Source organism: Pezoporus flaviventris, unplaced genomic scaffold (genome assembly GCF_033815535.1).
Source record: "Pezoporus flaviventris isolate CSIRO_AGI_PZ_B2104156 unplaced genomic scaffold, CSIRO_AGI_Pfla_v1 ptg000036l, whole genome shotgun sequence".
NCBI lineage: Eukaryota > Metazoa > Chordata > Aves > Psittaciformes > Psittacidae > Pezoporus > Pezoporus flaviventris.
Window position 1 is genome coordinate 16,284,461 of NW_026892584.1, and position 19,524 is coordinate 16,303,984.

Here is a 19,524-nt window from a genome sequence, read left to right on the forward strand (position 1 = left end):
ACTATAATAAAAGAAAAAATAAGTCAGGATACACAGTTTTCCTAAAGTTTGAAAGTGTTGCTCATAACTGCTGGCAGTAGCTGAGCTGTCTGCAAAATGAAACATGTATGCCTGAAAATATTTGAAAGACAGAGATCTGCATACAGCTTTTTTTTTCAAAAATGTGTGTGAAAAATAGTAACTCTTTTTAACTCCTCTCGCTGTCAGCTTTTGAATCCAGCTGGTACTGCAGCAACATAATTTTCAGAGATGCTGTATGCAGTTTGAGCTGTTCTTTGAAGGCTGAGTTCATACAAAAAATCCCAACCTGTAGTGCATGCATACAAGCCCCAGAAGAAAATACTGGGAAGTATAGTATAGCATTTAGTGACTTCTCAGTACCATGATCTGTAGCATATTCTCATAGGTGTATTTATAACATTGATTTTTAAAGCAAATCGAAACTACGGCTCTGATCCATGCTGAGCACTAGCTGCTCACATGGTAATATATCTATATATGCAAAGATCAAAATAGTAGATTTAGAAATGTAATTGCAGAAATAGCTATAACTTAAAAAAAAAGAAGAAAGAAAAAGAAATACGATGCCATCATCTTCCTTCCCACCTTTCTATGAACAATTTCATTTGTATTAAAATCGCTGGAAGAACAAAGCCATATAAAACCAGTTCCTCATATTAGGAACTTCAGTTATACTTTGAGCTGCCTTGCTAACTCTGTATTTATATTGTAGATATAAAGATCATATCCTTCTTTTGTGTATTAATAAACAAGTTTAAGTCCTTTGGGTTTTTATATTTTGTTTAGATGTCAGTCATGCGGTTTTCTTGCCATTGGGCATCATATTTAATTAACCCCCCCTCTCTCTGTATTTAGAAGCCTAGCTTTAGGCGCTCAATATCAAGAATTTGGGTTTAGGCGCTCCACACTAAACTTCAGCCCAGTTTGGAGAGATTCTAGTCATTAACGGATGGTGCTGTTTATATCTCTGTTACAGGAAAAATTACTGGCATTGTGGTACTGCCAACTATTGCTGATTGGATGTATTCAAAGATTTGTACTGTGTTAAAATTAGTCTATTTTCAGGCAACTGCTAGTTTGGTTTAAACGTTAGAGCTCATGGATTGGTTTGATGTTTAGAAAAGGTTGTTTACAGGTGCTTGCTTTTTTTTATATGTAGTTGGGAAATTTTCTGTTGAACGTTAAATTGCAAAGGTTGTTTCTCTTAGACCTGCTACTAGTCTAAGAGAACTTCTTGTGTGTGTTTATTAAGATTGCTTGAGCTGCTTCTAAGAAAAAGAATGAATAGAGTATGTTTTCATTAAATGGTTGCTCATGTTCCTTTGGGTTGAATTGACTAACGGTTTGGGTGATTTTTTGATTGTTTTTTTTTTATCCTCTGCCATTATTTGGATTCCTTGGGTTCTTCTATAGGATGTTTGGTTTGCAAGACAATGCCCTAGTGTTTTTCCACTTACAACATAACTTTTCTGTTTTTGCCAATACTTGTCTTTCTTAATAATCTAAATTGCATGTAATGAATGTGTTCAGGACTGAGAGAAACTTCGGAATCCTATCCAAAGCTACTGAAGGATGTGGACAATGTGTAACCGAAGTCTTTAATAATGGTTGTGCATCTAACTCCAACCCGCAGAGAGAGGATTCTTTCTTATTTATCATGATATCTAGTAAACAAAACCTACAGGCACTTCTTTTCAGTTCTTGCTTTCCCTTCAGGCCTGATTCTGATCCCTGTATGTTTAGTAAGAGCAAGTTTTGAACCCCTCATTCAGTCTCCCCTATTCTCAGTGCATTTTTATGGTTGCAGAGTTTAAGCATCAAGAAATTCCTCTTAAAATGTGAAGGGGAAGAACACTTTTATTTAAATAAGTCCAGTCTGTTATTTAGCTATTCCATTTAAAAACGTGCATAATAACATTATGCATTTGTGAAATTTGAAATTGACACATTATTCTAAACATTTGAACGTTTTCCTAATAGGAATGAAAAGAACACTTATCTGGATTTGAAGGAATATAAAGTCATATCTTTGATTTCTGCCAATTCTTCTTGTCAGGAGTCTCTGGTTTATGCAAACAGAAGCCTAGAAGCAGTTCCAGGTGAAAAGGTTCTGCGAGACAACAAGGAACGACGTGATCAACAAAATCGTCTGAAAGAAATAGATCTTCAGCTGAAATCCCTAGAGAGAAATCGTGTAAGTTTTCTATTTCTGTTGTATTTTTTTCCCTCAGTTTGAAAACTTTGGAGTCTATAATTGTGTGTGTCTTAAAATACAATTGAATTCTGCAAACTTCCCTTTGGAGGAATCCCCAAGGAAGCAAAGTCTCAATTTTTGCCAACCTGGGAAACATATTTTTCAGTTGTAATGCATGTTTCTCATTAACGTGGTGTTTTTCAAAGTGAAGAAAATGATTCTCCTCTCTTCTCCCCAGAGGGGGATAGCATAAACAATTATAAATAAATACATCCTAAAAGGTTGGTGTTTTTTTTTTTTAATGGCTTTTATAACTCGGAGTTCTCTGAAGGAGCTGATCTGGTGGTAATGTTGTATACATTAAGTTATTGTGTGATTTAGTTTTGCTAAATTGATTTAGTGTATTTTTGTAACTTACATTTAATTTTGTACATGAATTTCATAGATGCAAGGGCCTTTAAAATAGGAACATGGAAGTGAAATGGTAGTGAAAATCATTACCATTTTAGAAGAAGTATGTCATATCTCATCCTTATTACTACTTCAGTAAAAGTGAGTAGGGGAAAGACAATTTCAAATCCAAGAGCATCCTACTGTTAACCTAGTAGGCAGAAATTATAGTATCATAGAATCATAGGATCGTTAGGGTTGGAAAGGACCTTAAGATCATCTAGTTCCAACCCCCCTGCTGTGGGCAGGGACACCTTACGCTAAATCATATCACCCAAGGCCTCCTCCAGCCTGGCCTTGAACACTGCCAGGGATGGAGCATTCACAACCTCCCTGGGCAACCCATTCCAGTGCCTCACCACCCTAACAGTAAAGAATTTCCTTCTTATATCCAACCTAAACTTCCCCTGTTTAAGTTTTAACCCATTACCCCTTCTCCTGTCACTACAGTCTCTAATGAAGAGTCCCTCTCCAGCATCCCTATAGGCCCATTTCTAAGTCACAGAGCCAGGACTGACAAAACAAAACAGATATACCTCTCTCAAGTGATATATTCTATTATTTTCTCTCTCAGTGAGTATAATTTATTACATTGCTCTCATGTTGTTATAAGGAAATTTAGCTAAAAACTTGTGAAGGTGAACCTCAAGGACTTCAGAAAACTTTTAACTATTTTTCACATATACGTTGTAAATATGCAGTTTGGTCTCTGCTGAAAGAGCTACAAAGCAGTCTATACAGAAGAGAATTAGAGAGAAAATATATAAAACATTAAAAAAAACAGATGAATTCGGAAGGAGAGTCAGACGATACAGATGTCATTTGATTGGCCTGAAAGCCGATGTTGGTATTTATTTTTATGTTGGATCTCTCACAGATCCTCTTAAGAGCACAGGAGAGAAATCATAGAATAGTTAGGGTTGGAAATGACTTTAAGGTCATCTACATCCAGCCACCCTGGCATGGGCAGGGATGCCTCTCACTAGACCATGCCGCCCAAGACTCTGTACAACCTGGCCTTAAACACTGCCAGGGATGGAACATTTACCACTTCTTTGGGTAACTTGTTACAGTGCCTCACCACCCTTACAGTAAAGAACTTCTGTATATCTAACCTGAACTTCCCCTGTTTAAGTTCGAACCCATTACCCCTTCTCCTGTCACTACAGTCCATAATGAAGAGTCTGTCCCCAGCATCCTTATAGGCCCCTTTCAGATACTGGAAGGCTGCTATGAGGTCTCCACGCAGCCTTCTCTTCTCCAGGCTGAACAGCCCCGACTTTCTCAGCCTGTCTTCATACGGGAGGTGCTCCAGTCCCCTGATCATCCTCGTGGCCCTCCTTTGGACTTGTTCCAACAGTTCCATGTCCTTTTTATGTTGAGGACAACAGAACTGTACACAGCACTCCAGGTGAGGTCTCACGAGAGCATAGTAGAGGGGCAGGATCACCTCCTTGATCCTTTTGATGTGCCCAGGATACAGTTGGCTTTCTGGGCTGTGAGCGCCCACTACCGGCTCATGTTCATTTTCTCATCGACCAGCACCCCCAAGTCCTTCTCCACAGGGCTGCTCTGAATCTCTTCTCTGCCCAACCTGTAGTTGTGCCTGGGATTGCTCTAACCCAGGTGTTGGACCTTGCACTTGTCATGGTTAAACTTCATGAGGTTGGCATCAGCCCACCTCACAATGTGTCAAGGTCCCTCTGGATGGCATTCCTTCCCTCCAGCGTTATCAACTGAACCACACAGCTTGGTGTCATCGGCAAACTTGCTGAGGGCGCACTCAATCCCACTGTCCATGTCAGCGACAAAGATGTTGAACAAGACTGGTCCCAACTCTGATCCCTGAGGGACACCACTCATTACTGGTCTCCAGGTGGACACTGAGCTATTGACCACAACTCTTTGCGTGTGGCCATCCAGCCAGTTCTTTATCCACCGAGCAGTCCATCTAGTGGTCATCATAAATATGAGTTTGTTATGCCAGACCAAAAATCCATGTAGTCTCCCTTTGGCTTGTGGATGTCTTTATTTAGGAGTAGGTTTACCTTCTGCAGTAATCAATATTAGGACAAATAGTGTTCCTGTTCTCTTTTATTGCCCTGAAACAGGCATCTCCAGTGCAAATCAAAAGCTTTGTGGTTCAGATAGCAGCATAACCACAGTAGCATAATCTCAGTTACAGGTAACACTGCTGCTGCAGTTGCAAAAACTTCAGCCACTATCTACTTATGCAACATTTATGCTGTCAGTGCTGGAAATACAGAGCTGTTATGGAGTATTTATGGAGTACAGAGAAAAAGGTTTCAGACAAGGAGACAGTGTTTGCTTTAGAGGCTGTTCATGTGTGCATGTGACTACAATAAGGCATATTTGGCTCATACCTGTTTGCAGTACCAAAACGATATTAGAACTTCATTTTAATACAGTGCTCTATTATACTAAACAGTTAAAAGATAGGAGGAAAATAAATATAGGAATTCTGTGCGACTTCAATGTATTGAATGGGTTAATGGGTAAACAGATAAAATAAGCCTGCATATTGTAATCTTTTCCTAGTCACTGATCTTTGTATCGCTTTTTTTCACTACTGACCTTGTTGATGAGGCAAACACAATCTGAGGAAGTGCGTCTGGGAACTGTATGATAGTCTGTAGCAGGCCTGGGAAATGCAGCGGGCTGCTGACTCATTCAAATATTTTGTGTACAAATGGGTCAGTTCCAAGTCTCAGTTGCATTATAGCAGTATTGTTTGGTATTACATTACTCTTGCAACATTTTTTCCTTGGCTAGACTGTGTATATTTAGAACTCTAAATCGATACACTGTAATGTTAATTTATGGTATGTTGCCTGTACCAACGTGTAACTCATGGTCAGACTAGCATTGCTGTGTGCTATGCAGCACCTGGTAAGGCTTCTTCAGGGGAACATGCTGTGTCTTCTTAGCAGCTGCTGCTCTGTAGCATGACTTTGAGATCACAGCATATAGAGGCGAGATATTTATTTATTAGGTTCTCTGTGAGATACTTTGGTTGCCAGTGTAAATAATGAAATATTCAACTCTGAATGAAAGTAGGCTTTTCCTTCTAACAGTAGAGTAAAATATACAGAAAATGTCCACTTCTTTTGTGTGAACAAAGAACAGCCGTCAGAAAATACTGCTTTTTTTTTTTGTTTGTTTGTTTGGTTTTTTTTTGCCTTGATACTCTCTAATCTTATTTCTGGAAAATCCAGTTGTTACTAGAGAAGTTCGGACAAAACAGTGTGCTATCTCCTTCCTTATATATGTATGTGACCTACATAATTGAATGACGTTTTTCTTATTTGGTGTGGGGATGTCTAAAAATGAAAAGACTTGTGCACTGTGGATTGGGTGCCTTGTTTATATAACAAAGTAATATTTTGGCCATCAATTCTGTAACAATGTTAGCAGCAAAACTGCTTTCTGTCAGGAAACTGTGATAAAAACTTAAACTGAATGCTTGGATTGAAGGGGGAGAATACATATTCCATGCTTCCAGAATAATGTGATGATTTCTGGAAATACTGTCTGTTATTCAATAGGTGGCACTGTTCACTGGATGTCAGAGGAGGAAAGCCTTGGCATGCTTTTAAGGGCTGTTATTACTGGTGAAGATGTAATTTCTGCGATATAAAATACAATTTGTAAGAGATCACCTCTTGGTTTTGGCAAGATTCCAGTTTTGCAGCTTTTTATGTTCAGTTATTTTTCTAGCTTAGTTACTTAAATTCTCTATTTAAAATTAAGGTTTTTAAAATTCACATTGCATCTAAATTTCTCCTTTACTTTTTCTTAAACCACTGTAATTCACTATGTAAAATTGGAAATAAATTCTCTGCTCTGAGTAGAGGAGGATTTGTCAGGAGTTAGGAATGTTATTTCTGAATGCATGGTTATAATGGGCTTTATAATTTTAAAATTAAATATTTTACAAGTTTCATGTCTCAGGGTTGACTTATTTTAAAAATATACTCAAAAAAAAAATCCCTTGAGGAAATATTTTCTTTTTGTTGTTTCATTTGTTTGCTTGGTTTTGTTTCCTGAATGGAAATTATGGATAGTTTAACTAAGCAGAAGTTAGCTCTGTGTGTTAGGGAGTAACTTGCAGTAGGTATAAAGATAACTTTATTAATAATTATTTTTTGAACAATAGAATTTTGTATTTCTTCTGCTAGTATAAAATGATTTTTTTGGAATGGATTTGTATAATGTTAGCTTTACTCTGACCTTCTCTTTAAGCAGGAAGAATGCACTCATCATACTTCTGGAGCAGGCTACTTAGTAGGTGCTGGCTTCTGAAATTGTAAAATTTATGGATTCTTCCACTACACTTTCCCTTATATATGCTGTAAGGCTTCATGGTTTCAGCTAAGTCTGGGACTAAGCCCACAAAACAAGGCTGGAAGAGAAGACTCTAACATACTTTAAAATTGATATAAACCCAAGAAAGTTGCTAAATATTATGCTTGAAGTAATGTATCTAAGGGCTTTAGAATTTGCATCTCCCCCCACCCTTTTTTTTTTCGGGGGGGGGGGGGAGGGCGGGGGGGGGTTTAGGGGGGTAAAAATTGTCCGCAGTGAATTAATATACTAAAGAATGTATTGTATGCATTGTTGAAACACATTGTGAAATTTCAATCCAACTGAAATGTGTTTGTACCATGGTGTCTGGGCCCTTGCTGAATTTCTTTTAGGTTTTAGCTTGACCTTAGTTCACTTGTTCTTCACTTGAAGCCATGGCTGACTCTCTGCGCATTCTTTCATCTTTCAGTTTCCTGGAAACCATTGAGCTTATCTTTGTTTTGTGAATTGCATTGTTAACTGCTGCTTCAAAAAAAAAAAAGTTGAGCCGCCAAATGCGTGTTGCTGAGCATTAATGAAAAGAATTTTATGTAGAAAGTATAGTAAATGTAGTTATTTTTCAATTGCGGCTTCTACTAGTTGGCCATTTGTGATAATCCAGTTGCATGCTTGATGATGTGTTGTATTGCTTCGTGGCAGACAGTAGGTTCAAAAGCACATCAAAGCAAGCTGTTAAGTAAGATAGTTTCACCTTTGCTAGGTATGTTTATCTATTTCAAATGTCTTACACTGGAAACTAATTTTGCCTTCCTAGTCACAAGTGCCTGTTTTGGGGTTTTGGTTAAATGTATAAATATATATATAAAAAATATATTGAAAATGCACATTGAACATGTACACATTTGATTGTGTGTATACATATGTATAAATAGTGTTATCTCTTAGAACAACTGAGATACTGATATCTACTTTAAAAAAAAGTCTGCTTACTTGCACTAAGTACTTTTAAAATACAAGCTAAATCTCGTTTGCCTAGTCTTAAATTGATCTTCAAATGTCCATACATCTCTAGGAATTATTTTTTCACAAGTTTATGCAATCTAGTTGCCAAATGCAGTATGTGATTGTCAATTATTGAGATCTTTTAAAATATCAAATAATATGAAAATACACATATTCTGTTATCTGAATATCTGAACTTTGCAGGAAGGTGACCAATTGCTGTGGATGATGCAGAACTAAAATAGTAAATATATCGATGCTGTCAAGAACTTTGATTACCTGCAGGAGCAAAAGGCATGGTTCTTCTTGATACAGAATAATGTCTGTCTGTGGGGGAAAAAACGATCAGGATTAAATTCATTATTTTTTAGTGCTGCAGGAAGTCTTGCAACCATTTCATGCTTTACCCTACATCAGAATAATGAGGGGATTTGTTGTTATACAACAACAAACTAACAGCTTTTTCCCTGAAACCAATTGAATTCAATGCACCTGATCCTGAGTCTCTATTGGACAACTTTGAGAAAAGGAGAGTAATTTGTTCCTGGCTTCTACTACAAGTCTTTTTTCCCTTTAAAGAGAAGGACAAAATAAAGTCCTACCATATATTTAGAGGGTAATTTCTGAACTAAATAGTCATTTAACATGGTTTTAAATTACAGTGTCTGCAGAAATTAATTACTAATACTTCTGAACACAGGAACATAGGCATATTTTTTTATTTTGTTCACTGTTAGTCTTTCTAGGTTCTTCTGACATGCTGTGTGGTAACATATAAATAGCAAACATCTTTATATCAATTCACACAATGTCATGTCTGTTTCTGAATAAGCATATGTGTATAGGTCCATAACAGTAGAACTTGTTTAATTAGACATTTTTGTAACACATATTTAATTGCACCAAATAGAGCAAAAAAGGACAACTCTTCTAAATAAGGTTGAGGTGTACCACTTGTTATGTTTTTCCTTCAGAAGATATTGACAAGTTCCTAAATTCACTTGCCAAACTGTTACCAAGCTTCAAACAGATCTTGTTTATTCAAGTTCTACAAGAATTTGTTCTCATTATGTGATTGTACAAAGGTGTTTCAGAATGAAATGTGGTATCATTTCTACCTGGGAGAAAATATTAGTGTGAAAACCTTATTTTCTTCATTTAAGAAACTATTTAGAATCTTTTAAGCTACTACACACATAAAGAGAGAAATAAGATAAATAGCAGATTGATAGTTTAAATATTGCTCTCATATGATTAAAATATATTTCCTGTTGATTGTTTTTCACAGGATGGTGGACAAGAATGAAATAGCTGCTATAAGTATTTATAATAAATAACTTGAAAACTAAAAATTGTAGTAAGACAATATAAATTTTGTATAACTTAAATTTTTAGTACTAAATTATATTAAAATATTAATCAGTTAAAGTTTTAATGATGCTTCTAGTTTATATAAAAATTATTAAGATGATATTTACATATATGCTGGAGCCAGTTAAATTGAACTACATCCATATGATGGTTAGAAACGTTGCCAACTTGCATCACAAGAATTAGTTCTGCATTGATACTGTGTATGAGAAGTCATTTGCTGAAATGTGATACCTGCAGTGAGGCCCGTTTTAAACGTAATGAATTCTCTGACCATTCAATGTACCTATCCTCTGTCTCCCAGAATGTAGTTTCCTGTTAAGATGATGACTGCTAGTCGTTTCCCCCAGAATGTGTAGGAGAAAATTGAGAAGCATCTCCCTTTTTGTACTTGTCTCAGATGATTTTGAACAAAGGCAACCTTTTGTCTTTTCTTTTTTTTATTTTTGTGTGTGTGTGTTGTGTTTCTCTAACCACTGTAGTAGTTGTTCTCATTCTCTTTCCCAGTATCTTGCATATGATCTCATTTTCTTCTGTAGAGTTGAGTGTTCTTATCCTTTTTTCTCCTATATATTATGGTAGTTTATCTTAAAATAATAAACTATCTTTAACTACCCATCTATCTCTAAATTCATATAGTGGTATTTAAAGTCATTGGTCAATCTCCTTCCATCTTGTGTCTCTAACATGATTTGAATGTAACTGTAACTGCACTTTCTTAATTAGCTTTTTTCATAAATGACATTTGACACCATTGAAGAGATCCTTATAGGAAGTATATTTTGACTTAGATGATAACAGAATTCATGAGAATGAATATGCTTCTATGCTTATATTATTCCTGCAGTATATACTTTATCACACCCTGTGAACTCTCTGACCTCAACAAATATAACATTATACATTTTTTACTACGCGAACAGTTTATTTGCCTCCTGACCTCTCCCACAATCATGTCTAAACTAGGTTACATGTATCCACTTGCAAGTCTGTTTTTCATTCCTTCGTCACTCCCTTTAAGCTGTCATCCTTAGTTCATTGTTGAGATAAATACGTGCCTTCAAAGCAGGACAGTGCCCTTCATCACCCAGTTGCATTTTCAAAAAGTAGTATATTGCTCTGCTTCCCTCATGTCTAAAGCCTTTTCAGAACACTTTTTAGTGAATTGATGAGGATCGTATTTCTAGTTTAAGAATGTCAAGCACATTGGTCAATGAAGTTTTAGTGGTGTTTTGATACTTGACTACCTCCATGTATGTGGCTTTTGTATGGATATGCTTACAGGTTTGTTGGGATTTTCTTTTCTCCTGTCTCTCACTGTTTCTGTACACAACCTGGCATCACATTTCAATGCAATGACTATGATTTATAGCTGCAGTGAATTAAAATAACTAGCAATTTCTCTGGTTAGTACAGGCGTCCACAGCATAAGATTTTCATCATTGAAGCATGCATGTCCTTTTGAAGCAAGGAAAAAGTGTTTATTTGTTGTTACACATCTCTGTTGGCAAACTTAGGAGCTCCTTATTCCTTGCTGCCAGTTAACACTTCAATCTCTGTAGGAAAGAAGCCTTGTTTTTGCTGGCCTGCTTGCACTCTGTGCACTAGAGATGTAGTCAGGAAAAAAACCTGTTTCTCTGCAAGAGTTGTAGTGGAAGTCTGTGTTTCTATTTTGCCCTAAGATATCTCATTCAAAATGGGAGAAGGAAAACAGCAGGGCTGCTGTGGAAGAAGCCTTCTGCAACATGTGCTTAAGGGTAGTTTATCCTTTGTGGGGTGAGTATTAATGTCTTGACCTTTTGATAAGTAACATACAAGTGCATCTTTCGTTTTTAGGCTTGACAGCTGTGTAATTTAGAGTCTTCGATACATGTCAGCATAGAAATCCTTTGTAAATTTATCTTATGCGTGTATGTCTGCATGTACAGATTGTGTGGTAGATCTTTAATCTCTTCTTGAGACACCTTAACTTGTTAGGCTAGGATGGATGGGTAATCAAACAGCATCTCTAAAAGCAAAGGACAAAAAACACATAGCAGATGTGCAGGGTGGTGATATTCTTGTAAACTACACCAAACCCTTTGACATTCACATCAGGCTCCTAGGCCAAAAACATCTTAAATATCCTAGCAGGATGTGACCCCCCCATCCCTTTCAGGTGGGATCTTGTCACTGTACCTAATTTTGGTCATATATTCTGCCTCGCTATTGATGGTCTTCTGAGTGAATTTATCTTCTCTAATGCCTTGTTGTTAAGTAGTGTAATAATACTGTGGTGTATATATATGTATCGAACACTAAACAATATTTGTTGCTAAGAATATTCAACTAAATAATCTGAATAGTTTCACTTTCTGGGATGTTCATGGAAAAGAAGATTGAAACTGGATAAGTGCTTATACAAACATGAACATGTGGTTGTAGCAGACCTTTTTTCTTCCTAGCTGCTTTTCTTTCTGTAAATCAAAGCTTTCCTTCAAAGACTTCTCAAGGAAAAGTGGTGTCTCACAGCAGGGAGTCTTTATTCTACAGGAAACAAACATTTTGTGCCTGTCCTCTGCTATTGGCTTAAGTGTAATGGAAGCTCAAAGCTCCTGGTTTGTGAGGAGGAGCATAAAGGACTTCACCATTCTTATTGAAGCCATGTGTATTACTTTCTCAAATTCATAGAATCTTCTTCTTGAAGAAGCTTTTGCTAGTGCAGGCTTTTTTCAGTTAGTGCTCTTTCTATTAAAAAAAAAAAATTCAGCAAAAAAAAAACCAAAGAACCCTAAACCCAAAGATTCCTATCTTAGGATAAGAAGATTTGCATATAAATATAGTGCACTAAAAGGTTTTTGATTTATCATATATTTAACAGACGTACCTGTATGATGGTGAAAGTAGAGTTTACTGCTAGAATTGTCACTCTAGTAGTTTACTGCTAGAATTGTCACTCATGCGATATCTTGTACTAATTTTTCATTTAAGATAATTGGGGAAATGGAATCCCATGTAAATAATGACAAATGTTTTTCTTCCTCAAATTTTTAGAGACAAAGCTAGAAAGCAGTTGTGAGGAAAGTGACTTCAAGGTGATATTAATAAGCAGCTAACAATTATTAGTGTGATAGAACAGTAAAAGAATAGTGACCTATTTGGTAATTATACAAAGGAAGGCATTGTGTTTGTAAGAGTAGTTTCAAGTATGGTGTGGTAATGGACTCATAGCATTTTTTCAAAGGCATGTCTTTAACTTGAGCTTATATAATAAAAATAAACTGGAATTATGTGAATTCAAGAAATTACAGAAGTCATGTAGTATATAGAGAATATGGATGGATTTGTGGAGAAAGATTAGAAATAATATGCATATATTAATAAAACTCTTCATGAATGATGCACATAGAGTGTAATGTGTGAGTAGATCAGGAGTATAGATATAAACCGTGGAGAGAAATAAGTGGTGCATGATGGATTTGTGCCAACAGCCATTGTTCAAATGTCCTTCCAGTTGTAAATAGTAAAAAACCTGAATTCTTGGTGTTTGAAGTTATTGTATGAACAATTTTGATATGTTGTTTATTCTCTGTGAAACAGTGTTGCTTGGTTTGGTTGGAGGATTTGTGCCATGTGAATTAATCTTTCAGTATAAGTTCTGATGCAGAAATGACATTTTAACTTTTCTTTGTATTCTTCAATTACCCGTATTTCCTTATTTGTCAATTTGGTTTATAAACCCTTATAATAGAATGTTTCTAATTTGTTTAGGAAGCTTTGGTACTGAAGGTAGGAGTTTCAGGTGCAGTATGTTGTTAAAAAATGAAAAAAACAATGCACAATATTGGAAAGTGAATTGATAATATCAGCACAAAAAAAAGCACTGCAAATTCACATTCTTTATGCTGATGGTTTAATTTTCATAAAAATTAACAGAAGATTAAAATAAATTTGTTCTCTTTTTACATGCTATAGGAACTGCCCATTTTTTATTTTTAATTTATTTTTTTTTATTTAGCACAAGTTTTCCTTAGAAGGAAAAGTGATATCTGTCATCTGGCTTGTTTTAATACCTGGGGCTCACATCAACATTTAGCTGCAGAGTAAAGTAAGTGAGCAAATCTTTTAATTAGCCTCTGTGATTATCCATCATGCCCTCTTCATTAAACAGATCTAACAGGGAGAATAGCCAGTTGTTTCTAATAGTTTTCTAGTGCTTTTGTGGTTGTATACTTCAGTGTTCTGAAGGTCGGATAGAACTACCAGACCATAAAATCCAGCCAGTGAGAGATCTGGAGCTAAGAGAGCTCAAGGATTTATTAAGTGATGTGAAACTCTATTGTTTTGTGCGTGTGTTACATAATTGCTGTCAATGCAAGGCTGTTAAAATTCCCTGCTAGTAATAACACGAATACCATTTTATAGCTTAAAGAGGAGATAAAAGAAGTTTCTTAGTCAGCACTTCAACAATATCACTGCACATGTCAGTTTTATTATTCTGGGGCCTTCAGTTTTGGCAGATGCTCTCCATTCTGGCTGTGGTGTGGTAATTACCATATAAATTAAGCAGTGAAATAAGCAGAGTGCAGCCTTATCCCTGCTGCCTGTAACCAGGTTGCAAGTACCACAGTGTGAAACAGGCATAATTCAGGCTGATTATATTTAGAAGGCCACATTTTGAAATGCCGGGCCTTTATCTCCATTCAAGTCAATTTTTAAAATAAATTGAAGCTGTTTAGTTGCTGTGCAAACAGAAGGATCATTCTTTCTCCGCAAGGTACTCTCCATAATAGCATTCCAGGAATTAGTTTAATCCATCCAGGTTTGATTCATAGCCACTAATTATATTTCAGCATACACTCTAATGCTTCAAATTATATGTGTCCTTACTTTAATGAGTTGTAACTAGTCCTTAAATTGGGAGCTTTGCACTTTTATATCTAGCAGGCTTTACTTTGTATTTTATGGGATTAAACTATTATGGAAAGTCTAGGAAAGTAAGCTGAAATGAGTGGATTTGTTTTCTTTTGCTTTGCATTTTTTCTGTATTCTGTTAATTCTGCTCTTTTTGGAAGCTTTGGAATTTTTAAAATCAAGAGTCCAAATGCAAATTCCTTAGTGACAAAGCAGACATATTCCTGCTTGTGATAAGTAACTGAAGAGTGGGCAAAGAAATTAAACATGATGTGAGCAACTGATGCTCAGAATCAGAAAGAATTTATTGGAAAATAAAAAGCCTCAAAAGAAGTGTATTACCTTATTTCTATTTCTTCCCACTCTCACCCCCTCCTGGTATTGCATTACAGAAGTAAAAAGCATTTTAGAGAACTGGATATGTTATTGAAAGGTGTAGCGGATGCAAAGAGACATGGCCAGGGTCTCGATGTACTGGTAACAAAGCTGATGATGTAAACGCAATATTTTGATTTAAATTCTTTTTTTTAAATTTAGTGTAATGGAAATATCTAGAACAATCTTGTGCCATCATTGCTAGGCTGAAATTAATTGCTTTACTACACTAGTTTCTCTGTAGATAAAATGTGAATTTGCAAAACTGTTCACTGCTTGAGAAAACTTCTGATCTTTTAATAAGATGAAAAGTAAAATTAAGGATCTTGATTCTGGATCCTTTTCAGCTCTTAGGGATGAGTTTTGAGATATTATTTATAGTTATTAAATTTAAAATCTAAATTTTCAAGATACTGTGGAATTAAACCCATTTTCCCTGTTTTGGTGATTATCTTTAAGTAGAGCATTTGGATTTCATTTAACATTCTTGACATGGAATTGGCAGTGTAAACAGTGAAACAACATTGAAATGATAGGATTTATAATCTGTAAATGTCAGAATGGTATTTAACTGTAGTAGAAATAAACATAAATGCGAGACTAATTTCAGCTCAACTAATTTTATTATTCCCACTTAAACTCCTCTTTGGTGTCAGGTATTTCTTTTTTTACCAGTTGTATATTGTTTGTTTTTATTTTCTTTCTAATATACATTGCTCAGCAGTTGATTGGCTTATTTTTCTAACTGACAATTTAGGTAGTTTCATGCAACACTTCCATGACCTTTAGAAGCACAGGTGATACACAAAAGTAAGCTCTTATTTGAGTAGCTTGATTTTGAGTTGCTAAATATTTGAATCATTAAGTATTAGGGTAATCTTTATGTGAGCATATTAAAATACATTTTGATAGAGATAAACAAGGAGAAAAGGCACCTCCAATCTACCAGACAGATGGTATATGGCATTAAATAATTTCTTCTGTTTGAGAATCCTATCTTTTTCTCATTTTTTTGTCTTTACTGAGGAGAATATTAGATAAACTGTTTTATTACTTTCTGTATGTGTATCTGCTCTATGCATTGTTACAATTTTTTACTATATAGTTATATTCATTAGAGCTCTTCTGTATTTGCATTTTCTTAGAGGTTAAATCAATTAAAACATGCTGTAATCCCACAGAATCTTTAAAGGATTCAGAGGATACAGAGGAGTATGAGTGGTCATAGAGATCTGCTGAGACGGAGTAGTCTTAAAATTTAATGCTGAAGTTACTACTTGGTTGTGATACTCAAACCTTTCAGTAAATCCTTAGTTTAGAAACCATACTTGGAATATCTTGTCTGGTAAGACCTTCATGGAAGTATTTTCTGTGCTTGGCAGAAATCACCTGAGAGCACAGCTAATGGTGGATAAAACCTATGAACTGGTGCTGTAAATATGGCAAGACCTTGGTTAACCATTAGAAATGTGTTATGGTTAAAGTCTGATACACTGAGCTTGTTTCACAGGCAAATACATGAAGCAAACCAATTCTAAGCTACTAATTATATTACACTACCTGACTTATCTGGATTTTCGCCAGGTAGAAAATTATTAGGCTAAATCTTACTTGTACTTTCACAGTTGACCTACCTGTAATCCCATGGATCAGAAAAAAAACCACCCAAAACCCAACAAAAGACCAAATTCAAACAACTACAACAAAAAAACCACATGAGAAATAATATATTGTGTGAGGAAAAATGTGTTTGAGTATTGGCAAACAATATTCTGCATTCCACCACCATCCTTTACTCCTACATGCTATTGATTCACAACTTTACTTGTCATTCCTTTACCAAAAATACTTGTAAATGCAAGCAAAATACTTGTTACACATGACACTGTGGCGCTATTTCATGTGGGTATCCAAGACAGTTGTAGCAGCTATTGCAGTAAGTCCATAGACCTTATTATTTGGAAAGTGCTCTTAACAGCTTAGGTTTTGCTTTTCCTGTCTCTACGGTCAGGCTGCTTGTATTCTGTTTATTGTTATTTGCAGTGCTTCTCTGCGTTTCATAATGTGCAAGTGGACTAACCATACTAAACAGGGCAATAATAATCTCAGCTGCTAGTTGCAGAGTTAGGATGCTACCACCTATGGTTCTCTACTGTTCTTCTTATGTTTAGTCAGTTTTGAATATGCAGTAATATTGTTTACTTTTATAAATTCCACTGAGCATTCAAATAACTGAAAACAGATTTCACTGTGAGGACAACAGGTTTTAATGTGCAATTTTAATCGGATATGATTATTTCCCCTCATTTTGTCTCTAAACACAGTGTGCAGCAAACACATTCTAACTAAATTTGTTCGTCTCAATTTTAAATATTTCTGTGGTTTACCTAGTAATAACTTATTTGAAACTATAAGCTGTCAGGTGATGTGTGAATTCACTAACTACAAACTTTAGGGTTAAATAAAAATTGTGTTGATATACACTTTTTGTATGAGGTAGCAGAATTTTATACAGGAATACAGTAAATTTATTTATGTGTGTGTACAGAGAACAGTCAAGTTGTGTGTTAATTTGTCTCCATATGTCTTTAGGCCTTACTAAGTCATTTTGTGCTAAAACAGAAAAATTGTTGCTTTAAAGCCTACACGCCTAAATGTGACCAAATGTGGTGTAGACAAAAGGAAACAAACTATACAGAGTGAAAATGGGAATGACTTTGAACTCTTTAAAGACAATGAAACTGCTAATGTCTTCAATGGAAGTTTTAATAGAGGGTGGAAGCAAGCAAAACAATATAATATAAGAATAAAATACTATGCAGGATTGAAAATGCTTGTTCTGTGGGCTTTATTGTATAGCAAGCTGAATTTTCAATTTAGTGATTTTAACAATTTTTCTGGCTAAGCTAGCTAAGCATTGTCTATAGGACAGCTTTTCAAGTTCAGGCTTGTTAATCATTAACATAACTTTGTAAAATGAATGCCCCCCTGCAATGAGTTTGCTTCATCTACACAGCAGCCTGTGTCAGCCACAGCTGAAAATTGTAGGTAGTTTCTTCTTTTATTTAAAAATATTAAATTCTGGGTTACTTGTTATTGCAAGAAAAAATGAGAAAAAACTTCTTAAAATCAAACTTAAATATTAATTTGGTCTGAAATTGCATGAATGTTCTTTGAATAATTCTCGCATAGCTGCCTTGTGTAAAATGCTTTAAAGTAGTTAACATGCATATTTCAACTTTGTGAACTAGCATTACACTGGCACAGAAAAATGCAGTCTGCAAATAATTAAACAATAATTAAAACAAGAACAAACTAGATTTATTTTAGTACAGAGATCATGCTTTTGAAAGCTGATGTTCTCTCAGCCTTTTGAGTTTCTTTTTGTTAAGGAAAGAGAAGTCTTCCCAAAGATCTCTGTGCTGCCAGACTGATATACAGTGTGATCATGTATAGAAAGCAAAGTGGCTTATGCATATTGCTGTGTTCTGAAGGTTTTAACTGTAGATGCAGAGAGTTAGGCAGGTGTCAGATAAGTTCAGAGGAGGAGATTCCTTGCATAAGATCATTTATAAGACCATAGATTCATTTTTCCAGAGGTAATGAAGATTTTTTTTCCTGAATAATCTGGTAATTTATATTCTACTAAAACACTACATCTGTTTCAGATAAGATGCATATAAGTGCTTGAATCATTACAAGAATGATCACTATAGTGAAATCTTTATGTTACAGAAACAAGTGCACAATGCAAGAAAGTAGAATTCATTTGGCTTGATGTAGCAATCCATAATCCTGCACTTGCATTCATCTGCCGTCTGTGAATCTGTTTGTGCTTGGGCATAAAGTTGCCCCAAAGTTAGAACCGCAAAACCCAACCTCATGCAGTTTCATAGTTTGTACTCGAAATGCTTAAGGAACCTGTTAAAATCTGAGTCACTTTAAAGTCATAAGATTAAAATAGTCATAATCTATGCTTATGACTGCCATTAGTAACATTAAAAAGTCTGTTAGACTGGTATTTACCAATTTACCTTATGAATACCTAGAAAGTAGAGAAGTAGCTATCCTTTCATTTTGAGCAGAACACTGGTATTCTGTATTTTAGAGTACAGGATGAGTATTATTGCTTGGATAAAATAACAATTCTTTCATTCTCCAGCCCATCTAGTTTCAAGGAATGTCATTTATGTGATAATTTCCTTCAGCATTTATTGCCTGTCTAAATCGTGAATGGATCAGATGGAATATATTACCTGTGGCATAGATTTTAAAATAAGATCCTCTTGAATATCTCTTGGGGGTAGAGGGGGAGATGGCCTCATACTCTGCTGCCTTCTTATGCTTTCTTAAATCTTTGTAAGTTAGTCATTCTGAATCACTACTTCTTCTGAAAACCAAGAGTTTCATTTAGATGTAAATAGATGTGCATAATAATTTTTACAGGCAAACTAGCTAATTGTTTAATGAGCTATAATCTTTATGATTTTGGAACAGATGTTATCAAAATGTTCAAGATGGAGAATCAAGAGCCTTATTCTTTGCTATGTATTTGTTATTGTGACAGAGGAAAAGCAGAATATCTATCTGAAAAAGAAAATTACAAATGAAATTAATTTTCTTGAAAATATTTATCATCTGTCTTTTTGAAGATATTTTATGTTTGAGTGCAGTAGTCTTCACAATCAATTCTGGAATAGAAAACTAGTGATAATAGAAATAATAGAAAATAAATAATAGAGGTGTTGTATCTTGGAGTTCCTTAGTGAGCTGCTAATGTACAAGTTGTTCAAAACATTTATCTAAATATCATTAATATTTTAGTTCAACGTCGAAAGTATCAGATACATAGAGTTGAAATAAATTGAACTAAGTTAAAAATGGTTCTTCTA

General features: G+C 35.2%; 1 protein-coding gene across 1 annotated transcript in view; it reads left to right on the plus strand.

Moving 5' to 3' along the window:
- Positions 1–19,524, plus strand: part of FSIP1 (fibrous sheath interacting protein 1) — an 80,626-nt gene that overhangs the window by 25,502 nt on the left and 35,600 nt on the right. Inside the window, exon 10 of the mRNA XM_061463365.1 lies at positions 2,078–2,215. Coding sequence (XP_061319349.1) covers positions 2,078–2,215 — 138 coding nt within the window. The remainder of the gene's footprint in view (positions 1–2,077; positions 2,216–19,524) is intronic.